Genomic DNA, 22,718 nt, shown 5'->3' on the forward strand with positions numbered 1-22,718 from the left:
ACCGTTTTTAATGAAATCCCCCTTCCCCCTCCATGTCCATGTTTTTTGTTTTTGTTCGCGTGTTTCGTTTCATGATGTCGTCTCAGATTACACTCTTTCAATAGCGCCACACTTTCTCCGCACAGAAGACACACAAGTTTTCCAGCTACGTCTATGAACATGTACTTCGACTCCCACCTTGTTTGAAACCCCCGGTTCTCAGTGTCCACCTTCCGTTTTGCCATTTTTGATGGGTATCTGAAAGCTAATGTCACTGTTATGGGAACAACTGCTAGACTAATAAATATTTAAATAAAGCGGGCCGACTGCTTGGCGCGTCACCGTTGCATTGTGGGAAATGTAGTATTGGTGCGTGTAAAAGATCTGCGGGCTCTCAGCTTGCTGCGGTCCACGGGCCGGTTCTAATAATAAATCAATATCATCTCAGGGGCCACTGAAAACATTCCCGGCACTTTGACATATGTGCCTTAATTGGTCAAGAAAGAATTCTGAAAAGCATGACAGCAGAAACAACATCTGCACCCTGCACATGAAACAATGTTTACTGGTCCAATGGGAAAAAAGCAAATCAACTCCCAGACAATTTGGCCTATGACTTGGCAACCTTGACATAATGTGGTCCTGAGTGAAAACTAATTGGGGAACCAACCCTGTTCTTGACTTTGGGTTTGGGGAATTGTCCTGAACTGAAACGCCTTACTTTCAAATGAGGAGCCCTGATGTAAGGTGACATTGTCCAAATCTATTTTAGTACATTAAATGTCCCAAGCAAAATTGTTATCTAAGGTTTAATACATTATGCAGTTTTAATAGTAAACAGGCAAAATTTCCATACAATTTTTTGATTTTGGGCCCAGCAAATATGTAACCCCATAAACACTTCAAAACAATTGCAGCCAAAATGCCTAAATACATAACTTATCAAAGGGAAATATGAGCAATACATTAGGCCCCCACCTGGGTTTTCCTTGGTGTCCTTAATGTCCACATTGGTCTTCAGAGATCGCCTTACTCTGCCTCTGGTATAAACACCCAGCTGCTCAAGGAAAACAATTTTGCATCAACTAAATGGAACATTTACACAAATTAAAGCATCGATTCATTGGAATGAGTACACTAATTGTGGCAAACTATAGCTCAGCCCTCCCATTTTGAACTCATTCAGGAAATATAAACACTGGGGGCTGCACAGTACAATGTTAAAAGCCTTGTCATTAGGTATCATTACCTGTTGTTCATTGTTCAATCTGCGTCGCAGCTTCTTCATGTCGTCCATCTTTTGCAGAACAGCCTCAGCAGTACTAAGGTGATCACACGGAAGAAATTTGGTGAGCCACGATATAATAACAGAGCCGCTTCAAATGAAATCACCTGATTTCAGTCAATTGTGACTTGAACGTACCACCCCCTTGTACAGTATTCTATTTGTTAAGTTTTTAATATCATCATACATGTCACAAAAAAATGTTGGGATACTCACTTGGTGATGAGGCGGTCATAGAGGACAGACTGATTCCGGGAATTAAATTTGTGCTGGATGATTCTGGAACTACGTCGTAAAGAGTGTTCCTCCTCGTCTTCGGGGCTTCTTAAGTTAACGCGGCTTCTTTTCGGAGTGGAAGTCCCTTCTACCTCATCTGGAACATCTTGAACATTAACAAGAAACCAGGTTGTTGGTCTGGGAGAACATACCGTCCAAAAAAACACATGCTTGATAAACATGATGTGGAAAACTGAGAATTACAGCGACATGTCAAGACCGCTTGCCAAAACGTACCCCCTTGTAGTTTATCGCAGGATGATTTGCCTTCCTTCTGTAGCCTGGAGGATTTCCTAAATGCACAAAATAGATGTATGGATGCATAGATCAGCCACAGTAATGGATCATCCCTTCAATTAATGTGGATGGCTACACTTTTTGCTTTGACAGTATATTTGCTAGCCACCTAGAAACACCAGTCTTCATTCACTAAAACAACAGTAACTAAAATCACCACACAGGGGAGTGTGGACAGTTCGCCCCTGTTGTTCAACTTCACTTTGGTCACGGCTAGTGGCGGTCTACCTGTTAGCTGGGAGATTCTTGAGTCGTCTTCAACCCCAATTCCAAGCAGGCTGTGAAACTATCAGCCCATACGGACAGACGCTTAGTCTCTCACCTTGTGGCGTAGCCTCCAGCTTTTGGTTGCATGTCACTAAAGGAGACCTCTAGTTTTACTCGGCCTCTGGTCCTTGGAAAGTCGTGGAGACACCTTCCCAACTGCTGCTCACCATCTCCCTAGCAGTCACAAAATGAACGTGAAGTGTGATTGTCAAAATGAACGTGAAGTGTGATTGTGAGTGCAAATGTTGGTTTGTCGATGTGTATGCCAGTTCAAGGTGTACCCCGCCGATTGCCCATAGTTAGGTGGGATAGGCTCCAGCACTGCCGGGACATTTATGAGGATTAAGCGGTTGCAGATCTTTTTTCGTCAATGAACGCTACAGCTTCTTGTTTGCTTTCAAACTTAGCTTGTAGCAGACATGTGCACATTTTCAGCATGACGTCTTTGATCCACTGGTGAAAGGACACTTTGATTCTCTCCTCTTTCACCTATAACTGCTTCAAACAACAAAGTGTATGCAGAAAAAGTGGTTAAGATTGCGTGACTGTCTGTGTCTTATGTGTTGTGTTATATTAGTTTGTCATTTTATGTTAACTGTTCTGTTGATGGTGGTGGTACCCGCAGTGGCTCCTTTCTCTCCTGTGGTTGAGAGGAAAGAAATTTCATCTGTGCTGTATGTTGCACATCGAGCACATTTGACAATAAAGTTGACTTGAGTTGATAATGGATGGATGGATGTGGATAATCAAACCTGGGTTTGCTCTGGGTCCATATAACTAAATACGTCCCTGTATATAAACAGTTTCAAACGTTATTTTGATATTTTTTGCTTAACGCTCACCACGTGAACAAAATATAATAACTAAGCCGTTTTCGACAACTTAATATTGGAAAGCGTGCGTCTTCTTGGTTGGTCCACTCTGGTGAAGTTCGATTTTGTGATTGGTTGACGCTCGCTCTTTCCGCCTGTATAATCCAATCCAGCTACGGCGTCAAGTGACGTCTTTTCATTGCGCGCTTCATTTCGTTCAGTACTCTTAAAACTTTTACAGTGCTAATATGCGGTTGTGCTTCTACATTCATTTATTGCTGCTGACCACGTGAACGGAATTTGAAAACTACGCCATTTTTTAGCCCTCAGCATCGATGTCTGGAAGGGGGCGTGCACGTTCTTAAAACGGGGCGTTCCATCACCAAGCTTCGGATGAACCCTTCTGGAGAGGATTTCTGTTGAGGACAGTAGACACATGTCCCTTGCATTCAAAACATCAAAGATATGACCTATTCAGGGACCGTTGACCGGTGAAAAATGTCACAATTCAACCCAATCTACTGTGATCTCATGTTGAGTTCAGCTGCCTTGAAACCAGCCCTTGTATGAATTGAATTCAAAATGACTGCCATGGAACACAAGATGAAGGATTCCATATTTACATAGAAGCATCCTTGACACGCTCGTGAATACGACGAAGTGATGTTGATCGGATTTAAAAACTTGTTCAATGGGTCGACTGCCACATTTTTTACCAGTATGCAAAGTTGACAAGTAAATGAGTGACTCCCGATTTAAACAAACTGAGATGCGAGTTTGGAGTGAACCGCGGGGTGTTATTTGACTGTCAGTTTGACAGTATAGCAAGCGACAGCACAGCAGCAAGTGCCGTGAACACATCACTCAGTCCAGTTTACATGCAAGAGCTCACACTCACTCGGTTGTGTTCGGGGCTGCCCAGGCTATCATCCAGAGAGCGACAGGTTCGTGTTGACCGTGGTGATTTTCTCTGCAAAGCGGGAACAAGAGACAGAAACTCCGAGCTTGTGTCCAACTCCATCGACCTCCTGTTTGGAGTTGCTGTCAGCGGTTGAACAACAACACCACTGCCGTTGCTGCGTAGCATTACCATGTCGACTCCAGCCCCAAGTTATAAACGCACTAATGACGGGCGCTCGGTCACTACAGCATTCCAATGCATCTAAAGTTTGACGTCACCTGCATAGAAAAGATAGACGCATATTCGCGCCCGCGACCCACGTCGTGGCGCTCATCTCAACCCTTGATTTCTGGCGCCACAAACGTCATCAGAGCGGCAGTAGGGTAAGAAAGGAGCTGCCGCGAGGAAATATAGACCCGAGGTCTAAATTGTATAATGGAACCTAAAACTACCCAATTTGACAACATTTCCTTACGTAATCAACACTTACACTTTTGATGACCGCCAGCTTTGATGTAATGTACTAAAAATTCGCCGCTAATTACAACTAGGCGGAAGAATACGTTGCATGGTTTGCCGACGCACCACTACCGGCAGACACTTGAGCGCGCTCTTACGAAGAGACCGCGAATGTGTGGTTAAAAGCTTGTTGTATCACTGTTTGGCTGTTCTAAGGCTTTAAGATGACGATGACAAAGATTTTAACACACCCACACAAAATGTATTTTATTTCAATGAGTAACTGATCAATACAAACTGTATCCTTTCTAGTCATAAAAGAGGACAATATCTAGAACTGCTGCACAGGAAAACTTATTGTTAAGGAGGGGTCATCTCAAGCACCTCACTGATCACGCTGACTTCAGTTGACTTACTCGTGTGTTCAGATGAACTCAAGTGCTGACAAAAAAAAAGATTTGCACGAACCACTTTCCTCAATTGTGTCTAGGGATGTCAGTGGAAGACTTGAGGTTTCACCCAAAGCCCACATTAGTAGGTGTGTGTCGTAGCCAACTATACCACATTTTACATGTATGGTGTGCCAAAGAAAAATGCCAATTAGTGTAATAAAACAATTTGCTATGACATTGAAGCTGTCCCAATTTAGTACTTGCACACAGGTGGTCGTGTTTAAGTCATCCTATCAATTGTCTTGGGAATGATATAAAAGGTCACGTTGTAGAGAAGAAATATGTTTTATTCCGGCTACTACCCGATCATGTCTACATGTTGACATGTAGCCAGTGAGCCCCTTCACGATACACTGGGTGCTCATGCAATGGCTGACAGGTAGTCTTTCACTTCTGCTGGGGTGAGTCTCTTGAAGCCGCCCTCGTTGCAGATGCCAACCTCTATGTTCTCTTCAGTCATCTGACCTTCAAAACTCTCCTGTAACCATACAGTAAATGGTGTGTATGTGAAGGACTGACATACTTTGTGGAAATTTATGACCTGGAAATTATACCTTCAAAGTCAGGATGGCTGTGTGGATGGCATCTTCCAATTCCAGGTCATTGTTATACCTGGAGAATGAAACCTAATCAAAAAACAATCCTGTAGAGTGCAGTATGGTAAACTTCAAGATGCAGAAGAAATTCCAGATCCATTTGCCAATAATGTAATAATAATAATGGTATGTAATAATAGCTAGTAAGAGAGTAAGTAACCTTTTTGGGCCATCATGTTGTTGCTCTCAACAAAATATTTTCAACCACTCTGGTTGAAATTGAGGTACACTTACTGTATCATTTGCCATGCGATACAACTGCTAACTTAATGCAATTTACTGTATATTGAGAGTGTGAAGCAAGCTACCTTTTTTCAAGGAATGTTTTTCCATTAACGTAGTTTTTCCCCATGGCGGTGGCTTTCCATGCAAAATATGCTCCCTGGGAAGGTACAGGTAGGATGGGGAGGACAATAAAGGATTTTAAAACTTTTCTGTTATTATATAGAAATAGACTGTGTGACTCATATACACAATTATTACATTCAGACACCACTGAAGAATTAAGTTTTAAAATCTTCAGTTATAAAAGGAATTTGGGAATCAGATTTTTCATCAACTTATGCAGTCTCATACAGGGATGGGTATCATAAAGATCTTAACTTTACAACTACTCTTAATGATATTGCTTATCGATCAGGTGCTTATTCTTATCAACACTTTTTTGTTTGCAAAAACACTAAAACAAAAATATTACAATTAACAAATTTTTAATATATACATTTACTTTTCTTGCAACTATAACATAAATGTAAATATATAAAAAAAACAATTTACAGAAAGAAATGGTTTGAACAAATCAATATTATACGGAAGCGTGGAACTGCTAATGGGGAGTAAAAATGTTTGACTGGTAAATACGTGCGAACGTACTTGCAAGTACATTCTTTGTTTGTTATTTAGAAACAAGATCAGAGGCAGAAGGTGCAAAATAACATTCCTATACAGCCTAAATAAAATGCAGATTTGAGTAAGTTCTCCAAGATCATCAACAGTAGCTTTAAGGGTGAAACTTATCGATATTGCAGTTTACAAAAAAAGCTGTCCCAGTTCAGTCCTGAAGCTCAGTACCCATCTGTAGTGCAGTGTCATCTACCCATTGAAAATATACTAACAGCATGAAGGAAACAGCCGAGTGGATAAATCATGTCTTCAGAAAATAAAAAGTGAACTCACTGAGGGATCTGACTGGAACAAGTAGGGTTGGTCTTCATCCCATCCAGCTATCAACAATGACACCCCAAATGGACGCACTCCCCTGCAGAGGAAAAAAATGAATTGAAAAAAAAATTGCAGCGCCATTATATCAAGTGAGGGAGGGGAGAATTCACCCAAAAATAGTTCATGGTCAATGATCACATTGCGCCCAAAACTAACTGAATTGTCACAAAGTGTACGGGATTTGGGCACTAGTTTTAATGAGTGGCCGATGGTTCACAACGAGTGTTCCTGTAATTCAAAACTTCTTTCACAATCACAGCGGCAGTCAAGGAAGATGCGTGTTGCTACAAGAATAGGACGTGAGCGACAATCATGAGGAAAGTATGGATGGATATTGGGAACAGAAATTAAATGAAATTATAAATATGGTCACTCAATGCTGTAAAACACAAGATGTGTCCCCCATGTATACTGTATTTTATTAATACAAACGGCTCTCTCACAACTCCCACTGGACGGGAAAAAGATTTCTCACGTGTGTTGTTGGTTGCGGCAGCGTGTGTGTGTGTGACGCTCCCTCCCTCTGCAATAGGATTGTTTTTGGCTGGCTTGAGCTGTCACTCAACGCCAAAGTTGAAAGGAGATATGAGCTTGGTCTGTCTGGACTTTATATGCAACACAAGCATTGTAAAGTCATGGACGGTGACTGATATTGTTCTAATTTCGATGTTAATATCTGAATGTTCTTCTGGATTTTGATACGATAACGATATATCGCCAAGCCCTACAACAAACACAGTCCGCTTTACCAGCAGCGACTGAGGCAAAAATAAGAAGGCTTGATGAACAGAGAGCAGAGAAGTTGGCATATCTGGTGAATGGATTGACTTGTTTACAGCTCTTGAACTGTCAACTAAGACAGCATTTAGGAACAAACACAACCACCAGATTGACTAGCGAGCAAACTTTTTTTTTCTGTTGGAGGAGCTCCTCCTCCCCGCTTGAAGCAAACCCAATGTGGTCACCCTCGCGAAGAAAAGCACAAAAGACGCAGGGCAATGCCGACATTATGGGTTTGGTCTGATCAGAGCTCAAGTATCACCCACTGAAAACTACAGTCGTTGGTCAATGTTAACATCTTAAAATAGGTAATGGTCAATGTTAAGTGTAAGCATTACCCACCCAGACTGTGTGTACTCTTGCATTACAGATGCCACTCGCTGGACAAGCTGGCCTGTGGGGATTGGTTCTTGGTAAACAAGGAAGTACTGTTGTGCCAGCTTCCTGGCTCGTCTGACCAAAACCCTACAAAGTACAAAATTTATTAAACTTTTGTTTAGACACTAAATAACAGGAATAACATTTGACATTAAAAAAACTTCTCAATTTGCGGTCGAATATGTTGAAAATCCCCACCTGTAGTCAGGCCCCATGCCGCTATACACCATGCCTATGTGCTTAGTGATGGCCTCTACTTTGTGAACACTCTGTTCATCATACAGAATAGATTTCTGTTTCTTTTCTGTTGCCAGGACGACCCCATTGGAAGCTGGAAAAAGTCAGAAACCCATTAGCCCACCCAACGCATTCACAAATTGGAGTTTCTTTACTACTTTCACCTGTATCCAGTAATGTATGTATTATAAAAAATGTGGTATCTGAAGATTAGAAGGAAAATGACTCGTCTATTTTAGAAATACCAAATCAACCAAAATAACTAATTTTAACGTTCATGCACCTAGTGAAAACGGGAATGTCAATTCAATTCGCTATGAAAGATAACCTGGGAATCAAAAGGAACCACACTTCACTCATTAAAATAGCTTAAAAGATCCAAGTAGTTTTATAAAACGTGTTCCAGTAACACAAATTAATCGTACATACCAGAACAATGAACATCAAAATTGGGGAAACACTGGGAAATGGTTACCTTTAATGCCAACTGATGGGGCTCCAGCAGCTACCGCAGCCAGTGCATATTCAATCTGCACCAGTTTACCAGAAGGGCTGTGAAAAGACAAGGTGACGGTGCATTAAAATTATCATGGAGGAGGAAGGTTAAACTTGGGAGTCAAAGACTGATGCAAACCGCCAACACATTTGGCGACAGTCTACAAATGAAACCAAATTCAAAATGTTTCGTTGATCCAAACTAACCAGTCGCAATATAATCTTGGAGACTGGTAGGTAAAACTACCTCATTTAACCTGTCAACATTCAAACTGGATTGACCTGCATCACATTTAAAACTCTCGCATGTAAAATGGTTAGCAACGCGCTAATCATGTTTGTAGCTGATTCATTGCACTTCAGGCAATGACAGTGCAGAGACAACACCAGACACTAAAATGATACAAACATTTAAGAGGGCAAGTATATTTTAACCTATCACGATTCAACGATTATTGGAAACCACGTGTTTATCGGATACCTGTGATTTAACGGCAATTTTATAAAGTTTACCTAAATGTGGTCAAAGAGAAACTGTAGCCACGCTCCGCCATTTTCTTTTTCTGTTGAGTTTGGCTAATATTAAATTGAGAACACTGCCCCCTAGACAAAATCGCTGTAAATGTCATAATACAACAAATCGTGCGTTGAATTGAAACCCGAAAATGAGAGCACTTGAGCATGTGTGTGTTGTGTGTATGTGTGTGTATGTATGTGTTTTAAATCATAAACCGAAATACATCAAAAGACAAATTATTCAAGCCATGAAATGTTTTTAAACACAAAACATTAGTGAAGAATCGACCGCTAGGCGGCAACAACCCTCGCCATGTGTGGTCAAATGAAAAAGAAGAAGAAATAACTTGTCGCTCTTTGATGACGAATGTATAAATGACCGTGACCGTTTGACATGTTTTGAAGGAATATAACGTGCGAGATACCATGAATTTGGCTGCATTGTTGAATAGTTTAAGATGTTCCTTGCTACACATCGAAAGCAGGCTTCTGTGGGCGGCCGGAATAGAAAGTCAGTTGGGTGAGTTCACCTCGTGATATAGCAACTTGCCAAGATTAATCTGAATTGATGCCGTCAAATGTTTGAACAGTTGTTTTACAAATGTACGGCCGGGAAATAATGCGATTGTCTCTGTGCAGTTCCAGCCCTGGCAGTTAATGGCTCCAGTCCGCTCCCTTTTATCGATGAGCAGCAACAGAAAGATGGGCAGTGGCTGGAACGACCTCCCGGCGTTCTCGACAGCATCTTGTGGATGGCAGCACCCAAGAAGAGACGCACCATTGAGGTCAACCGAACAAGAAGGAGGGCTGAGCCCAAACTTGTCAAAGTCAAGGTACACCAGAAGTAGCAGCCCATTTCTTATGCCGAATTCCGTGTCACTTTTAAAACAAACATTTGTGTTGGAAATGTCAGCAGTCATACAAGTCACACATCACACTACAGTGCATTGGCAGCCACTGTTTTTCTGTTTGGCCCACACATAGCATGTTACTTTACTTTTACATGTTACCATCCACTTCATATACTGTACTGCCTGGCCTCATTAAGGTTGCAGGTGAGCTGGTCATACCCGACTGAGTGGGAGGCACACACTGAATTTGAAGGGCACGTTTACAGGCAACCATTCACACCCATAGACAGTTTAAATGTTCAATTAAAGTAATTGTCACATTTTTGGAACTTGGGAGGAAGCACTGAGAGATCATGCAAACCAAAGCTAAGAAAGCCGCAGCTAAGACTAAAATACAGACGCAGAACTGAGGCTGATTTAGGAGCTTATCTAACAATAATGCATTTTTTGTAAGTAAATATTAATTTCCCTATCTGATTCAAGGAGCAATTTTGCTAATCAGTTACTTCATTTGATGCGCAGTTTACTAATTTGTGGAGCCATTTTTGTCATTTCATCCTGAGGACTTGAAGCAAGGGTTTTATTAACCAATAAAAATATGACAATATAACAGGGAGGTTGAATGTAGCGCTGCAGCGAGAGGCGATTCTAGGATCAGAGTTTTCGGGTGCTACAGAGAGGTCAATGGGTGCTCCAAAGACCAGAGGGTATGGGGTAATTTTATATGGAATGGTTAGCGTCAAGGTGGGGCCGTTGAATGCTGTGAATAGTCCGTCAGGGGCTTGGGGGTTGCTTATCACTCCCAAAAAGACCTCTGGAAGTGCTAGGAATCTCTTTTGGGGTTCTTCAGCAACCTAAAAAAATATCTATCTCAGGAAATAGAAAGATTTTCTCAAATTCACAGTTTTTTAGTTGTTAAGAATCGTTCATATTAAAACTCTTTTAGTGATAAACTGTAGGCAAGCTTGACCTGTCATGACTGGCTATGGTCCTGCACTGAGCCACTGATGTTACAAGCCGACTGACAGACCTAAAGTGTGATTAGGGGCTTGTGCATTGATAAAGAAAGTAGCTATTCGCCACAAGAACTAATGTGAATTCCATGACACATGGATGTGTGTAATGAGTTAGCGTTCAGTGATTTCCCGAACATTTGGCAGCTCACAGTCGCAGTTTTGCATCTCAATGTTTTTGATTGAGGCATAAATGTGATTTTTGACTTACAAACTGTGATACAAAGCTGCTTATTTTAAGCCTTGTAGTGCTAATATGCCGTTGCCACTGTCAATGCAAACTTTTCAGTGTCATATCTGTAAATACATCATTTTAGATGCAGCTCTTGTTGTCATTAGATTGTTTAGGTGTCCAGTGTGAGTCTCCAGTAAATGTGTCCCTGACATTTCTTTTTTTTAATATATTCTTTACCTCATTCACTTCTCCTTTAGCTGAACATCGAGCCATGTCCAGAGTGCGGCCACCTCAAGCAGAAACACATCCTGTGTGGCTTCTGTTATGCTAAAGTGTGCAAAGAGACTGCTCGGATTCGCAATCAAATTCAAGCGATGGAGGGCGGTCCTCTGGGGGCCCCAAGTGTGGAGACCGTTGTGGTGTATGCGGATGAGAAGCCTAGTGAGGCGGACCAAGGCAAGAGGATAGTGGAGATGCCCAGGAAGCGGCCCTCCTGGTTCGGCCACTAATGCTCGTGTAGTCCGGCTGCATGTAGTACACACCTTTTTGTTTTAATGCACACTGACTGATGTGCTATCATCTGCTGTCTATATTAATTGTGGCTTGATCTCTTTCTGGAGGCACAGGCCATGAGCAGCATTTGGGTTGTTTATTCTAGTGTATATGTGCAAAGCAAAAACTGAAATTGAAAAATGTTTTGTTTGGTAATAAATCCATAATGTGGTGGGAAAAAAAGCAACAATAGCATGTCATTGGATCATCCGTTTTCAATATTGTATTTTATTATGGTCACGGGGGGAGTTGGAGCATAACCTTGCTGACAGGTACAACTTGGAGTGGTCGCAGGAAATATGTGAACAAAGTCACATGTTTATGGACTATTTTGCAGCCGCACTTTTACTGAACATGCATGTTTTTGGAACGTGTGCGCCTACACAAGCAAAAGGAAAACAAGCACACGTCATAGAGGAGGGCCTGAGCCAAGATGAACCGTTTTACATTTTACATCTAACAGATTTCTTACAAAGTGGAGCAAGTAGAAGTATTTTATGTTGACATTGTAATGCAGTGTTTGATTAACTGATCAAGTCATAACTTTTGAAAATTTGGGAGTGCTTACCTGTGGCGCAAAACCCCCTTGTTCCATACACCCGATTGTGTGTGCAAGTGGACCAAAAAAAAAAATTTGTAAATTTGTGCGTCATGATGCACACTATACCACATATACTTCCATGCTCATGTACAGTGGTGTGAAAAAGTATTTGCCCCCTTCCCGATTTCTTATTTTTTTTACATTTGTGCAACTTAAATGTATCAGATCATCAAACAAATTAAAATATTGGCCAAAGATAACACAAGTAAACACAAAATGCAGTTTTCAAATGACAATTCAATTTATTAAGGCACAAAAAAACCCCAAACCTTTCTAACCCTCTGTGAAAAAGTAATTGCCCCCTGAACCTAATAACTGGTTGGTCCACCCTTAGCAGCAACAACTACAGTCAAGCATTTATTTTGGCTTGGGGAATTTTGGCCCACTCATCTTTGCAGAATTGTTGTAATTTACCAACACTAGAGGGCTTTCAAGCATGAACCACCTTTTTAAGGGCATGCCACAGCATCTAAATAAGATTTAGATCAGGACTTTGACTAGGCCACTCCAAAGTCCTCATTTTGTTTTTCTTCAGTCATTCTGAGGTGGACTTGCTGGTGTGTTTTGGATGATTGTCCTGCAGAACCCAAGTTCACTTCAGCTTGAGGTCACGAACAGATGGCCTGACATTCTCCTTCAGGATTTTTTTGGTAGACAGTAGAATTCATGATTCCATTTATCACAGCAAGTCTGAAGTAGCAAAGCAGCCCCAGCCCATCACACTACCACCACCATATTTTACTCTTGGTATGATGTTCTTTTTCTGAAATACGGTGTTACTCTTACGCCAGACGTAACGGGACACACACCTTCCAAAAAGTTCAATTTTTGTCTCGTCAGTCCACACAGTATTTTCCCAAAAGTCTGTGGGATCAACGATGTTTTGGGGCAAAAGTGAGAATTCATGGTTCCATTTATCACAGCAAGTCTTCCAGGTCCTGAAGTAGCAAAACAGGCCCAGCCCATCACACTACCACCACCATATTTTACTCTTGGCATGATGTTCTTTTTCTGAAATACGGTGTTACCCTTACGCCAGATGTAACGGGACACACACACCTTCCGAAAAGTTCGTTTGTCTCGTCAATCCAGAGTATTTTCCCAAATGTCTTGGGGATCATCAAGATGTTTTTTTTTTTTTTTTGGGCAAAAGTGAGACGAGCCTTAATGTCTTTTTGGCTCAGTAGTGGTTTTCATCTTGGAACTCTGCCATGCAGGCCGTTTTTGCCCAATCTCTTTCTTATGGTGGAGTCATGAACACTGATCTTAAGTGAGGCAATAGAGGTCTGCAGTTCTTTGGCTGTTATGGGGTCTTTTGTGACCTCTTGGATGAGTCGTCGCTGCGCTTGTAGGGTAATTTCACTCGGTTGGCCACTCCTGGGAAGGTTCACCACTGTTGCGTGTTTTCACCATTTGTGGATAATGGCTCTCACTGTGATTCGCAGGAGTCCCAAAGCTTTAGAATTGGCTTTGTAAAGCTTTTCCAGACTGATAGATCTCAATTACTTTCGTTCTCATTTGTTCCTGAATTTCTTTTGATTACAGCATGATGTCTAGCTTTTGAGGATCTTTTGGTCTACTTTATGTTGTCAGGCAGGTCCTATTTAAGTGATTTCTTGATTGAGAACAGTGTGGCAGTAATCAAGCTTTGGTGTGGCGAGAAAATTTGAACTCAGGTATGATAAAGCAGTTATGTTTTAACAGAAGGGGCAAAAACTTTTTCACACAGGGCCATGTAGGTTTGGATTTAGTTTTCCATTTAATAATAAAAACTTTAATTTTAAAACTGCATTTTGTGTTTATTTGTGTTATATTTTACTAATATTTAAATTTGATGATCTGAAACATTTAAGTGTGACAACCAAAAAAAAAAAAAATCAGGAAGGGGGAAAACACTTTTTCACACCGTTCTATTACACTCAGGCAAACCAGTAGCATGGGAGCTCCCCCTCAACTCTTGACAAGTTTTCATACTTAATAGGAAGAACACAGAACGTGCACCCAACTCCTGCACCAAGGCTTTATTGTGTGCAAAATGTAGATTGTTTACGGTCTATGCATCTAAACATAAAATTGAGCTCTTATTCTCAAGGATATGGTAAAAATTAAAACATGATTGTCATATTGACATAAGAAAATTCAAACTTAACATTTTCTTCGTATATAGGGTCAAGTGGTACTTCAGCAATCGTGTGATCACCAAAGACCTCTCGGTGCCCTCTTCTGATATTTGTTCAATTGATCAAATAGAGGAGTCACCTTATGTGACATCTTATCAGGGATGAACTTGAAGACTTGGGAGTCGGATAGGAGCATGTCTAGCTTTTGAGGATCTTTTGGTCTACTTTATGTTGTCAGGCAGGTCCTATTTAAGTGATTTCTTGATTGAGAACAGTGTGGCAGTAATCAAGCTTTGGTGTGGCGAGAAAATTTGAACTCAGGTATGATAAAGCAGTTATGTTTTAACAGAAGGGGCAAAAACTTTTTCACACAGGGCCATGTAGGTTTGGATTTAGTTTTCCATTTAATAATAAAAACTTTAATTTTAAAACTGCATTTTGTGTTTATTTGTGTTATATTTTACTAATATTTAAATTTGATGATCTGAAACATTTAAGTGTGACAACCAAAAAAAAAAAAAATCAGGAAGGGGGAAAACACTTTTTCACACCGTTCTATTACACTCAGGCAAACCAGTAGCATGGGAGCTCCCCCTCAACTCTTGACAAGTTTTCATACTTAATAGGAAGAACACAGAACGTGCACCCAACTCCTGCACCAAGGCTTTATTGTGTGCAAAATGTAGATTGTTTACGGTCTATGCATCTAAACATAAAATTGAGCTCTTATTCTCAAGGATATGGTAAAAATTAAAACATGATTGTCATATTGACATAAGAAAATTCAAACTTAACATTTTCTTCGTATATAGGGTCAAGTGGTACTTCAGCAATCGTGTGATCACCAAAGACCTCTCGGTGCCCTCTTCTGATATTTGTTCAATTGATCAAATAGAGGAGTCACCTTATGTGACATCTTATCAGGGATGAACTTGAAGACTTGGGAGTCGGATAGGAGCAAGTATCGACACAATCCACGGAATTTCAAGATAAAATAACTTTCAATCAAGCAGCATGAAACTAAACGTTGACAATCAAGTGCATGTCTCATGACGATGAGGATAAAGATTTAGTAAATTAACGTTAGATTTCCTGGAAAGTTAAATGACACAAACCGTGAAAAAAAAAATCAAAAGAACATGTTTGTTTATATTCTAAGCTTTGATTGCGTATCCAATGTGGATATCATCTATGTGCATTTGTATCTCATGATTTTAAAAAGTCTTATTTGGATATCTTAAGTAAGAACTAATCTGCAGCATTTTTTAAAATGTGACAAAAGGTCACAACTTCGTGCATATTCCATTTCTGATCCACGAGTCAAACACAAACCATCGCCCCAACTATTCATCATTTTGTTTGAGGCTTAATATTTCTCGCTAAGATGGCCGCCTCAATTCTCTGGTGTTTCTGAACAGTGACCTGCAGCTGCCAGTACTTGAGATACACCCACATGAGACTTCCGTTCTTTCTCTTGTCCATGTTCATCAGGTTTGCACAATGCTTATCCCTCTTAAAAATATCTTGAAGATCAGCCTCTAGATTAAGTTCATCCGTGACAGGCTCTTTGACTGCTTTCAGGAGCATGTTTCTCTCCATCTCTAAGCGCTTGTCTCGAGGCAGGATTAGGGAACAGTAGGCATTCTGGCGCTCCACAAGTTGAGCCTCAAGCTCACGCAGAGTGGCGTTGGCTCTCTGAAACCACTCGTTCTGTTGCTCCATGGCTTGATGCAGGACAGCCCCTCCAGCTCCGGACTTGATATATCTTTGCTTCTCTTCCTCCAACCACTCACGCTCCTGGTGGAGAAGATGACAGATTGTTTGATGTATGAGTGACACACACACACACACACACACACACACACACACACACACACACACACACACACACACACACACACAATGGTTTTGTGCCATTGAATTCAACAGGTCCGCTTCTGTCAGTGGACATACACATAGAGTCTGAAAGTAAAACAGGGTTCCCACTCTTTTACTTCTCAGCCGCTACAGTAATTAGTCGAGTCCCAACATACAGTACACATAAATTCCACCCCAAGCTTTGCAGAAGTGTCTATTTTGTACATATAACCAGACTGCTTCAATGTTAACACCATACCTAATTTGCTAAAAAAAAAAAAAAAAAAACTAAACAAAAAAATAAAAAAACAAAGAGCTCTCGCTCAGATGCAAATCAATTCTCTACATTCATCCTAAAAGAGCCAGTCATAAAATGACATTTTCATGAACGTCACAGATTGCTTCATTTATTTTTCGCCCTCTTCCTTGTACTGTCTCTAGTGATGGGACGAAATCGGCCGAGGCTCCGAAGCTTGTGTCGAGTAATGGGAGGGGCGTTTCCACGAAGCTTGTATCGAGGCGCGCGTCATTTTGGCAAAACCCGGAAATGATGACGTGTGAAGCCTCGCCGGCCGGCTGAATCACATGGACACTTTGTGAGTGGTCTGACGTTTGGTGCGCATTGCAAACACAGCACAGACTACGGTATAAATAGGCTGCAAAACGCAATGGCGATTGCCTGTAATCTCACATTTTGTGGATTTCGGGCTCCTGTACTTGTTAAACCTGTGCGCAACAGTGCAACTAGTGCAATCTTTTTTCGAGCCTTGTCTGTTGCTTGCATGGAACCTGCGCGAAAAAGGCGATCCTCCCCTATATGGGAACATTTTGATTTGATTGCTTCCAATAAGGTAAGGGAGAAAAACTACATTAATATAAACGTGACAATGCGGCTTTTCGCTTGTTCTTGTGTCTAACTGTTGTTATTTCACAGGTGAAGTGTCTGTTGTGTGCAAGGGAACTTGTATACAACAATAACACCTCGTCTATGTTGAGGCATTATAGAACCATGAAACTGGGCCATAAGATATCCTTTATTTGTCCCACACTGGGGAAATTTACATACCTACCCAAATTTATATAAACTGGCACTCGCATTTCTCTGCACCCCAGCTTCATCTGTGCCTTGTGAAAGAATATTTTCGAAAGCTGGGGAAATATTGTCCAAAAAAAGAAACCGTTTAAAGCCAGCCACTGTGGGAAAGCTATTATTTCTAAATAAAAATGAATAACAAATTATCTTTAGCACTTGTATTTTGTTCACATACTAAATTACTAACACAAGCACATTCATATCTTTGTCTTCAGCAAATAGCCATTGAATTCTTAACACTGTTGACCTCTTGGGCTTTGAGACCACTTGATGGCGCCATAGAGTAAATGAAGCACCATGAAGCTTTGCTACGTGTGCAAAAAAATTGGCTGCAAAGCTTCACTGCTTCATGAGGCTTCATTTGGCCATCACTAACTGTCTCTCCAAAATATTTTTAAGTTCAACAAATCACCAAAACAATTGTGTGCATCTGACACATTCATTCTGAAAGTAAAAATCAAAGTTGCTGCAAAAACAAAACAATACATAAATATCAAAATCAAATGACATTCTGCTGTGCAAAGAGGTCATAAAAAACAAAGCAGTGGCATTTAAATTAAAATGTTCACCCCCAAAAATAATTTATAAATGTGAAGCGCCTTATAGTGCAGAAAATACAGGACTCGGTACACATTGCAATCTCAACACTATTGTCATTGTGATTCGTCGTGCGGCCTTACTGAAACCAGAGATGAATTTCATCTCAGAGCAAACAGCCAAAAGTGATGGCACGCCCCCGACTACAGCTCACTGTCACTCAACAGAGGAGACAGAGAGGAAGAAAAACCTCAAACGCAATATACAGCGCAGCAATAACCCTCTTGAACTAAAAGGAGGCGAAATTATATTCCAGTACAACACACACTTTTCCAGGAGAATTGACTTTTTTTCTTATTTGCCCATTGTTTTCCATGACTGCAAAATTGGCCAATCATTTTCCAGGTTTTTCAGGTTTTCCACAATGACCGGGAACCCTGAAAAGTAGAGATTACCTGCTGTAAACGTTTCCGTTCTTCGACCATATGATGGCTCTGGGAGATCATGGCCTGCTTGAAGCCTTTTACCCTCTGTCTCTCCTTCTCCAGCTCCAGTTCCAAGGCAGCCACGGCTCGGCGCCTCTCTGTTAATGTCTCCTCGTACCGTGACTCCATCTCACTTTTCACCAGGAACACATCCTTGTTATACTTGGATTTGACCTTCTCGATTTCTCTCTGAGACTCTCGGGTCCAGATCCAACCTGACAAGACAACAAGTGTTTTAACATCTTGATTTTAAAGCATCTTTTCCCTCATTTTAAGATTAAGAACTGTTTCAGTGACGTAAATTGCTCAAACGATCTAAAATAGGACAGAGAAAATGTATTTTGTGCAGGGTTTTTTTCAACAAATAAATCAGAATATGAATCAGAATTATCTAGAATGGGTTTTCTCCGGGTACTCCGGTTTCCTCCCACATTCCGAAAACATGCAGAAGAAACAGGCAGTAAATACTATCAGCAAAATACATGATTGCAAAACAAATCAACCTAAACATGAATCAAAAGTAATGGAAAAGATTTCTTGAAACTGTTACAAATTTCCCACAATCAGACTGATAAAGGGACCATGTGTAAAATTTGATTTTTATTAATATCAATAATAGATTTTTTTATTGGATATCACATTCACTTTTTAATTTTTTTTTTTTTTTTTTAAATAACTGTAGGTGAAGTAATCAACAATTACATTACATAGGGCTCGCCTCCCCATCAGGAGGCTGCGATGCTTCGCCGCCATCTTCCTGCCTCGGATACTCGAAGGAGACAAATTAACGATTGTAGTCCCTCAAATGATGACTATAGCATGTGTTACAAAAGCCATGCATTTAATTGTCCACTTGAGGGAAGACGAGATGTTGTTTGAGATGACATTTTGCTTTCATCCCTGCTGAGGAAATTGGTGGTAGGCTTACACAGTACCGTATTGGCCCGAATATGAGACGGTGTTTTTTGCATTGAAATAAGACTGAAAAAGTGGGGGTCGTCTTATATTCGAGGTCTAGACATTATACCCATTCACGACGCTAGATGGCGCCAGATATCATTGAAGCGAATGCTGGACTCGACTCCCCAGACCAAAGTGAACTCCTGTCATGAAGAATAAAAATAAAAATAGCGGTAGCACGAAGAAGAAAATAAAAAATAGTGGTCAGAAAGAAAAGAGAAGAAAATAATAGAAGAGATAACAGAAAATGGAGAAACGTAGCGACAATCTGGAGAAAAGTGGGTCGAAGATCGAAGATCGGCCAGGTTAACCGGCAGCTGAGGAGAAGTTATGATGTCATTTACATTTCAAAAACCAGAAGCCATTCATTTACGAATGTGATTGCACTTTAGTTTACATATTTAAATGTTCAGATATTAAGATTTGAATGCTTTTTCTCTCAAATATATTGTTATAATAATTTGTTTCAGATGTACTGTAATTATTTTCTGTATAAAATTTTATTTGCTGTTAAAAAAGTCTTTTTTCAAACTTGAGTCTTGAAAAGGAGGGGGTCGTCTTATAATCAGGGCCGTCTTATATCCGGGCCAATATGGTAGTTTAAATATTAGTAGAGGAATTTTGTAATGCAGAGTATTTGTTAGAGTGCTAGATAAGAGAAATGTCACTAGGTATTGTGTAATTAAGTAAACTACAGTCCTCAAACAATACATTTAAAATGAACCTGGAAAACTCATGTTTGATATTAATTGAAAAAGACAAAAACGAAGGACATTGACCCATCCATTATCTGATCTGCTTATCATCATGAGGGTGGCGGTTGTGTTGAAGCCTATCCCAGCTGTCTTAGGGTACACTCCGAACTGGTTTCCAGCCAATCACAGGACAGAGGACATTTTAGCTATAATTATAATTAGTTTTAGTTAGTCTTAAAAATGTAAGATGTAGTTTCAGTTGGTTTTTGTTTTTATTTTATTTCAATAATGAAAATGTTTTTTCCCTCATTTAGTTGTAGTTATTTTGTTAGTTTTTGTTAACTATAATAACCGTGATGCGGCTGTCATTTTTGTAATAGGGCAATTGAAAAACGATTCTCATTGTGAAACAGTGCTGAACATTTTACACTTGTATGGCAGTTAAGAATCTGTCAGGCATTTCCATTCCAACAGTCTTATCTGGCAGTCTAACATTAAACACTTAAAGTAACTTACGAAATGCAGCCAGACCCAGCATAGGCACCAGCAGGGCATAGTTCCATTGGTTGCCATCTGCGCCTCCCTCCCCCCTTTCTCGTGGGTCTGGTTGAATGTTCCATCTCGGGGGGTCATTCAGGTTGTTCATGGAGGCTGCTGTCACACCACACAAACAAATCAAAACATACTATGGGATTCTTTTCAAGTTTCAGGTACTTTGTACAAACCCAATTCCAATGAAGTTTGGACGTTGTGTTATACATGAATAAAAACAGAATACAGTAATTTGCAAATCATGTTCAGCCTACATTTAATTTAATCTACAAAGACAAGATATTTCATGTTAACACAGATAAACTGTATTGTTTTTAGTAAACGATTAGTGACTCAGAACTTACAAATTTATGGCTGCAATATGTTCCAAAAAAGCTGGGACAGGCAAAAAAGACTTAGAAAGTTGAGGAATGTTCATCAAACACCTGTTTGGAACATCCCACAGGTTGAAGAGGATAACTGGGAAAAGGTGGATGCCATGATTAGGTAAAAAATAAGCTCAGTCATGCACAAGCAAAGATCGGGCAAGGTTCACCTCTTTGGGAGCAACTGCATGAGAAATTAGTCGAACAAATAAAGGACAATGCTCATCAGCGTGCATTTGTGTTCATCTTTGGTCCGTAATTTGGAAAAATCACTACATGTAAACGGCCAAGTTGAAAACCAACAATGAATACCGTGACCTTCCATCCCTTAGGCGGCACCGCATCAAAAACTGACATCCATACGTAAAGGATATCGCCACATGGGCTCAGGAATGCTTCCGAAAAACAATGTCAGTCTATAAAGTCCGTCGCTACACCTGCAAAAACTCTACTACACAAACCAAAAGGCATTTCTCAACAACACTCAGAAACGCCGCCGGGTTCTCTCAGTCCAAGTTCATCTAAAATGGGCTGATCGAAAAGTGTTCTGTGGTTTGACGAGTCCACATTTCAATTTTTGAGGGGTAATTGTGGACATCGTGTTCTCTAGGCCGCCAGACGATTCATCTAAACTCAAATTGTTATTTTGATTTTGGCTTATAATCAAAGAAAAAAAGATTAATGTGCAGAATGGCGTTACATTCAGGGAAATACCCTGAATGTACCATGTTGCGTGTGGAGCAAGTGTGTACAGGTGTCAAATGATCAGGATTTGAATCAGGTGTGTTGGAGGAGCGAAACATCTCAAACATGCAGGGTAACGCCCCCCCCCCCAAGGACGGGTTTGACACCGGTGGTAGGGTATACGATTCTGCCATCCTGAGGGTGCTTTAAGCTCTTATTGACGCCCTAGTTGGACTTTAGTGTAAAACTGAACACGCAGCAAAAAGAATAACAAACATTGAATATATTGAAATGCAAAACATGTTTCGTTTTTAAAACATCTGCTTGCGCTAAAGCCAAAGTAAATATGGGATCCCTTTCAAAAGCTTTAACGGGAAAGAACATTTGCATCGAATTGATAAAGAGAACAGGATACTGCTTTTTCAAGGCTTATATGAATGGAAATACTCAAGGCATCAAGGGTGTGAACGTAGCAGAATGAAAATGCAAGACGCTTGACTTTGACATGATATTTATGAGGACACTTTACAAAAAGAATAGTGGTCCAGAATAAACAGTTCAACGTGCAGGGATGAATTGGGATGAGGCTATGTTTGTAGTAGTTTAATTTTAGTGAATGAACACTCGTTTTAATAATCGTGATTTCAATCTCAATCAAAAGTAATCGTCACAATTTGTATTCTCATAATCATCCAGCTATAACTACAAAGTCATTACACATTCGAAAACTACATTTGGTGATAAATCCAAATCACTGGTAAACAAACTTAAGACATTCAAATGTCGGAATAAAGGGTGATATTGAGACAAAACGGCACACCATTTGCCCCATGCTTGCAGGTTGACAGCCCAGCTAATCACAAACAAGGCTAAGTAAAAGCTAGCTAACATGTTATCGTACGCCCTTCATGCACGTTTGTGTATTTCATAAATGCATCCAACGGGGCTTTGTGAATCCAGCCACTCAACGTTTGTCTGTTTTAAGGTACGGTACTGTGGTGTTGCGTCTCACCTTCAAAGAAAGTCTAGGTCACTTAAAAACATTTGTTACTGCACCATCACCCAGGTTATACAATTTGAACGCGTTAACGGTCTGTCTACGTCAACGGGGGGTGCAGTAGATTAATGTTGTGAAACATTTTCCATTCCGTGACATAATGAGCACATGTACAAGAGTGTTTTACTTAAATTACGCCTTAACGTAGTTATATAGTAAAATGGGCTGCT

At 40.4% G+C, this 22,718-nt stretch overlaps 4 protein-coding genes across 11 annotated transcripts in view; 1 reads left to right on the forward strand and 3 right to left on the reverse strand.

The window, feature by feature from the left end:
• Positions 1-4,270, reverse strand: part of atad2 (ATPase family AAA domain containing 2) — a 29,618-nt gene extending 25,348 nt beyond the window's left edge. For 2 of the 6 annotated variants that reach the window (XM_019893069.1, XM_019893073.1), the window contains exons 1-6: positions 3,815-4,270; positions 2,160-2,278; positions 1,778-1,833; positions 1,481-1,646; positions 1,229-1,301; positions 958-1,036 (exon numbers count right to left, since the gene is read on the reverse strand). In XM_019893069.1, the coding sequence (XP_019748628.1) occupies positions 958-1,036; positions 1,229-1,301; positions 1,481-1,646; positions 1,778-1,833; positions 2,160-2,278; positions 3,815-4,009 (688 nt within the window). In that variant the 5' untranslated portion in view covers positions 4,010-4,270. Of the gene's footprint in view, positions 1-957; positions 1,037-1,228; positions 1,302-1,480; positions 1,679-1,777; positions 1,834-2,159; positions 2,279-3,814 lie in introns of those variants that run through there. The other 4 variants (XM_019893072.1, XM_019893068.1, XM_019893071.1 and 1 more) reach the window with 3 other exon arrangements.
• Positions 4,271-4,516: 246 nt separating this feature from the next.
• On the reverse strand, positions 4,517-9,046 carry psma2a (proteasome 20S subunit alpha 2a). The gene is made up of 8 exons (XM_019893075.1): positions 8,949-9,046; positions 8,416-8,492; positions 7,902-8,034; positions 7,668-7,790; positions 6,501-6,582; positions 5,633-5,706; positions 5,283-5,340; positions 4,517-5,206 (listed from the first exon to the last, which is right to left on the reverse strand). Exons 1-8 carry the CDS (start codon positions 8,987-8,989, stop codon positions 5,090-5,092), a joined length of 705 nt encoding a protein of 234 aa, XP_019748634.1. The 5' UTR covers positions 8,990-9,046; the 3' UTR covers positions 4,517-5,089.
• Positions 9,047-9,293: 247 nt separating this feature from the next.
• On the forward strand, positions 9,294-12,242 carry mrpl32 (mitochondrial ribosomal protein L32). The gene is made up of 3 exons (XM_019893076.1): positions 9,294-9,471; positions 9,591-9,784; positions 11,248-12,242. The coding sequence occupies exons 1-3, from the start codon at positions 9,378-9,380 to the stop codon at positions 11,497-11,499; spliced, it is 540 nt and encodes a 179-aa protein (XP_019748635.1). The 5' UTR covers positions 9,294-9,377; the 3' UTR covers positions 11,500-12,242.
• Positions 12,243-14,803: 2,561 nt separating this feature from the next.
• Positions 14,804-22,600, reverse strand: ccdc127a (coiled-coil domain containing 127a). Of its 3 annotated transcripts, none has more exons than XM_019893059.1 (4): positions 22,504-22,600; positions 20,407-20,544; positions 18,206-18,450; positions 14,804-16,060 (listed from the first exon to the last, which is right to left on the reverse strand). In XM_019893059.1, the coding sequence occupies exons 2-4, from the start codon at positions 20,534-20,536 to the stop codon at positions 15,614-15,616; spliced, it is 822 nt and encodes a 273-aa protein (XP_019748618.1). In that variant the 5' UTR covers positions 20,537-20,544; positions 22,504-22,600; the 3' UTR covers positions 14,804-15,613. The 3 variants fall into 3 exon arrangements, with proteins under 3 accessions (XP_019748618.1, XP_019748619.1, XP_019748620.1); XM_019893060.1 differs by having other exon boundaries at positions 20,407-20,541; positions 22,504-22,599; XM_019893061.1 differs by lacking the exon at positions 22,504-22,600 and adding an exon at positions 20,787-20,805.
• Positions 22,601-22,718: the final 118 nt, after the last annotated feature.

The sequence above is a fragment of the Hippocampus comes genome, unplaced genomic scaffold (assembly GCF_001891065.2).
Source record: "Hippocampus comes isolate QL1 unplaced genomic scaffold, H_comes_QL1_v1.1 scaffold94, whole genome shotgun sequence".
NCBI classification, from domain to species: domain Eukaryota; kingdom Metazoa; phylum Chordata; class Actinopteri; order Syngnathiformes; family Syngnathidae; genus Hippocampus; species Hippocampus comes.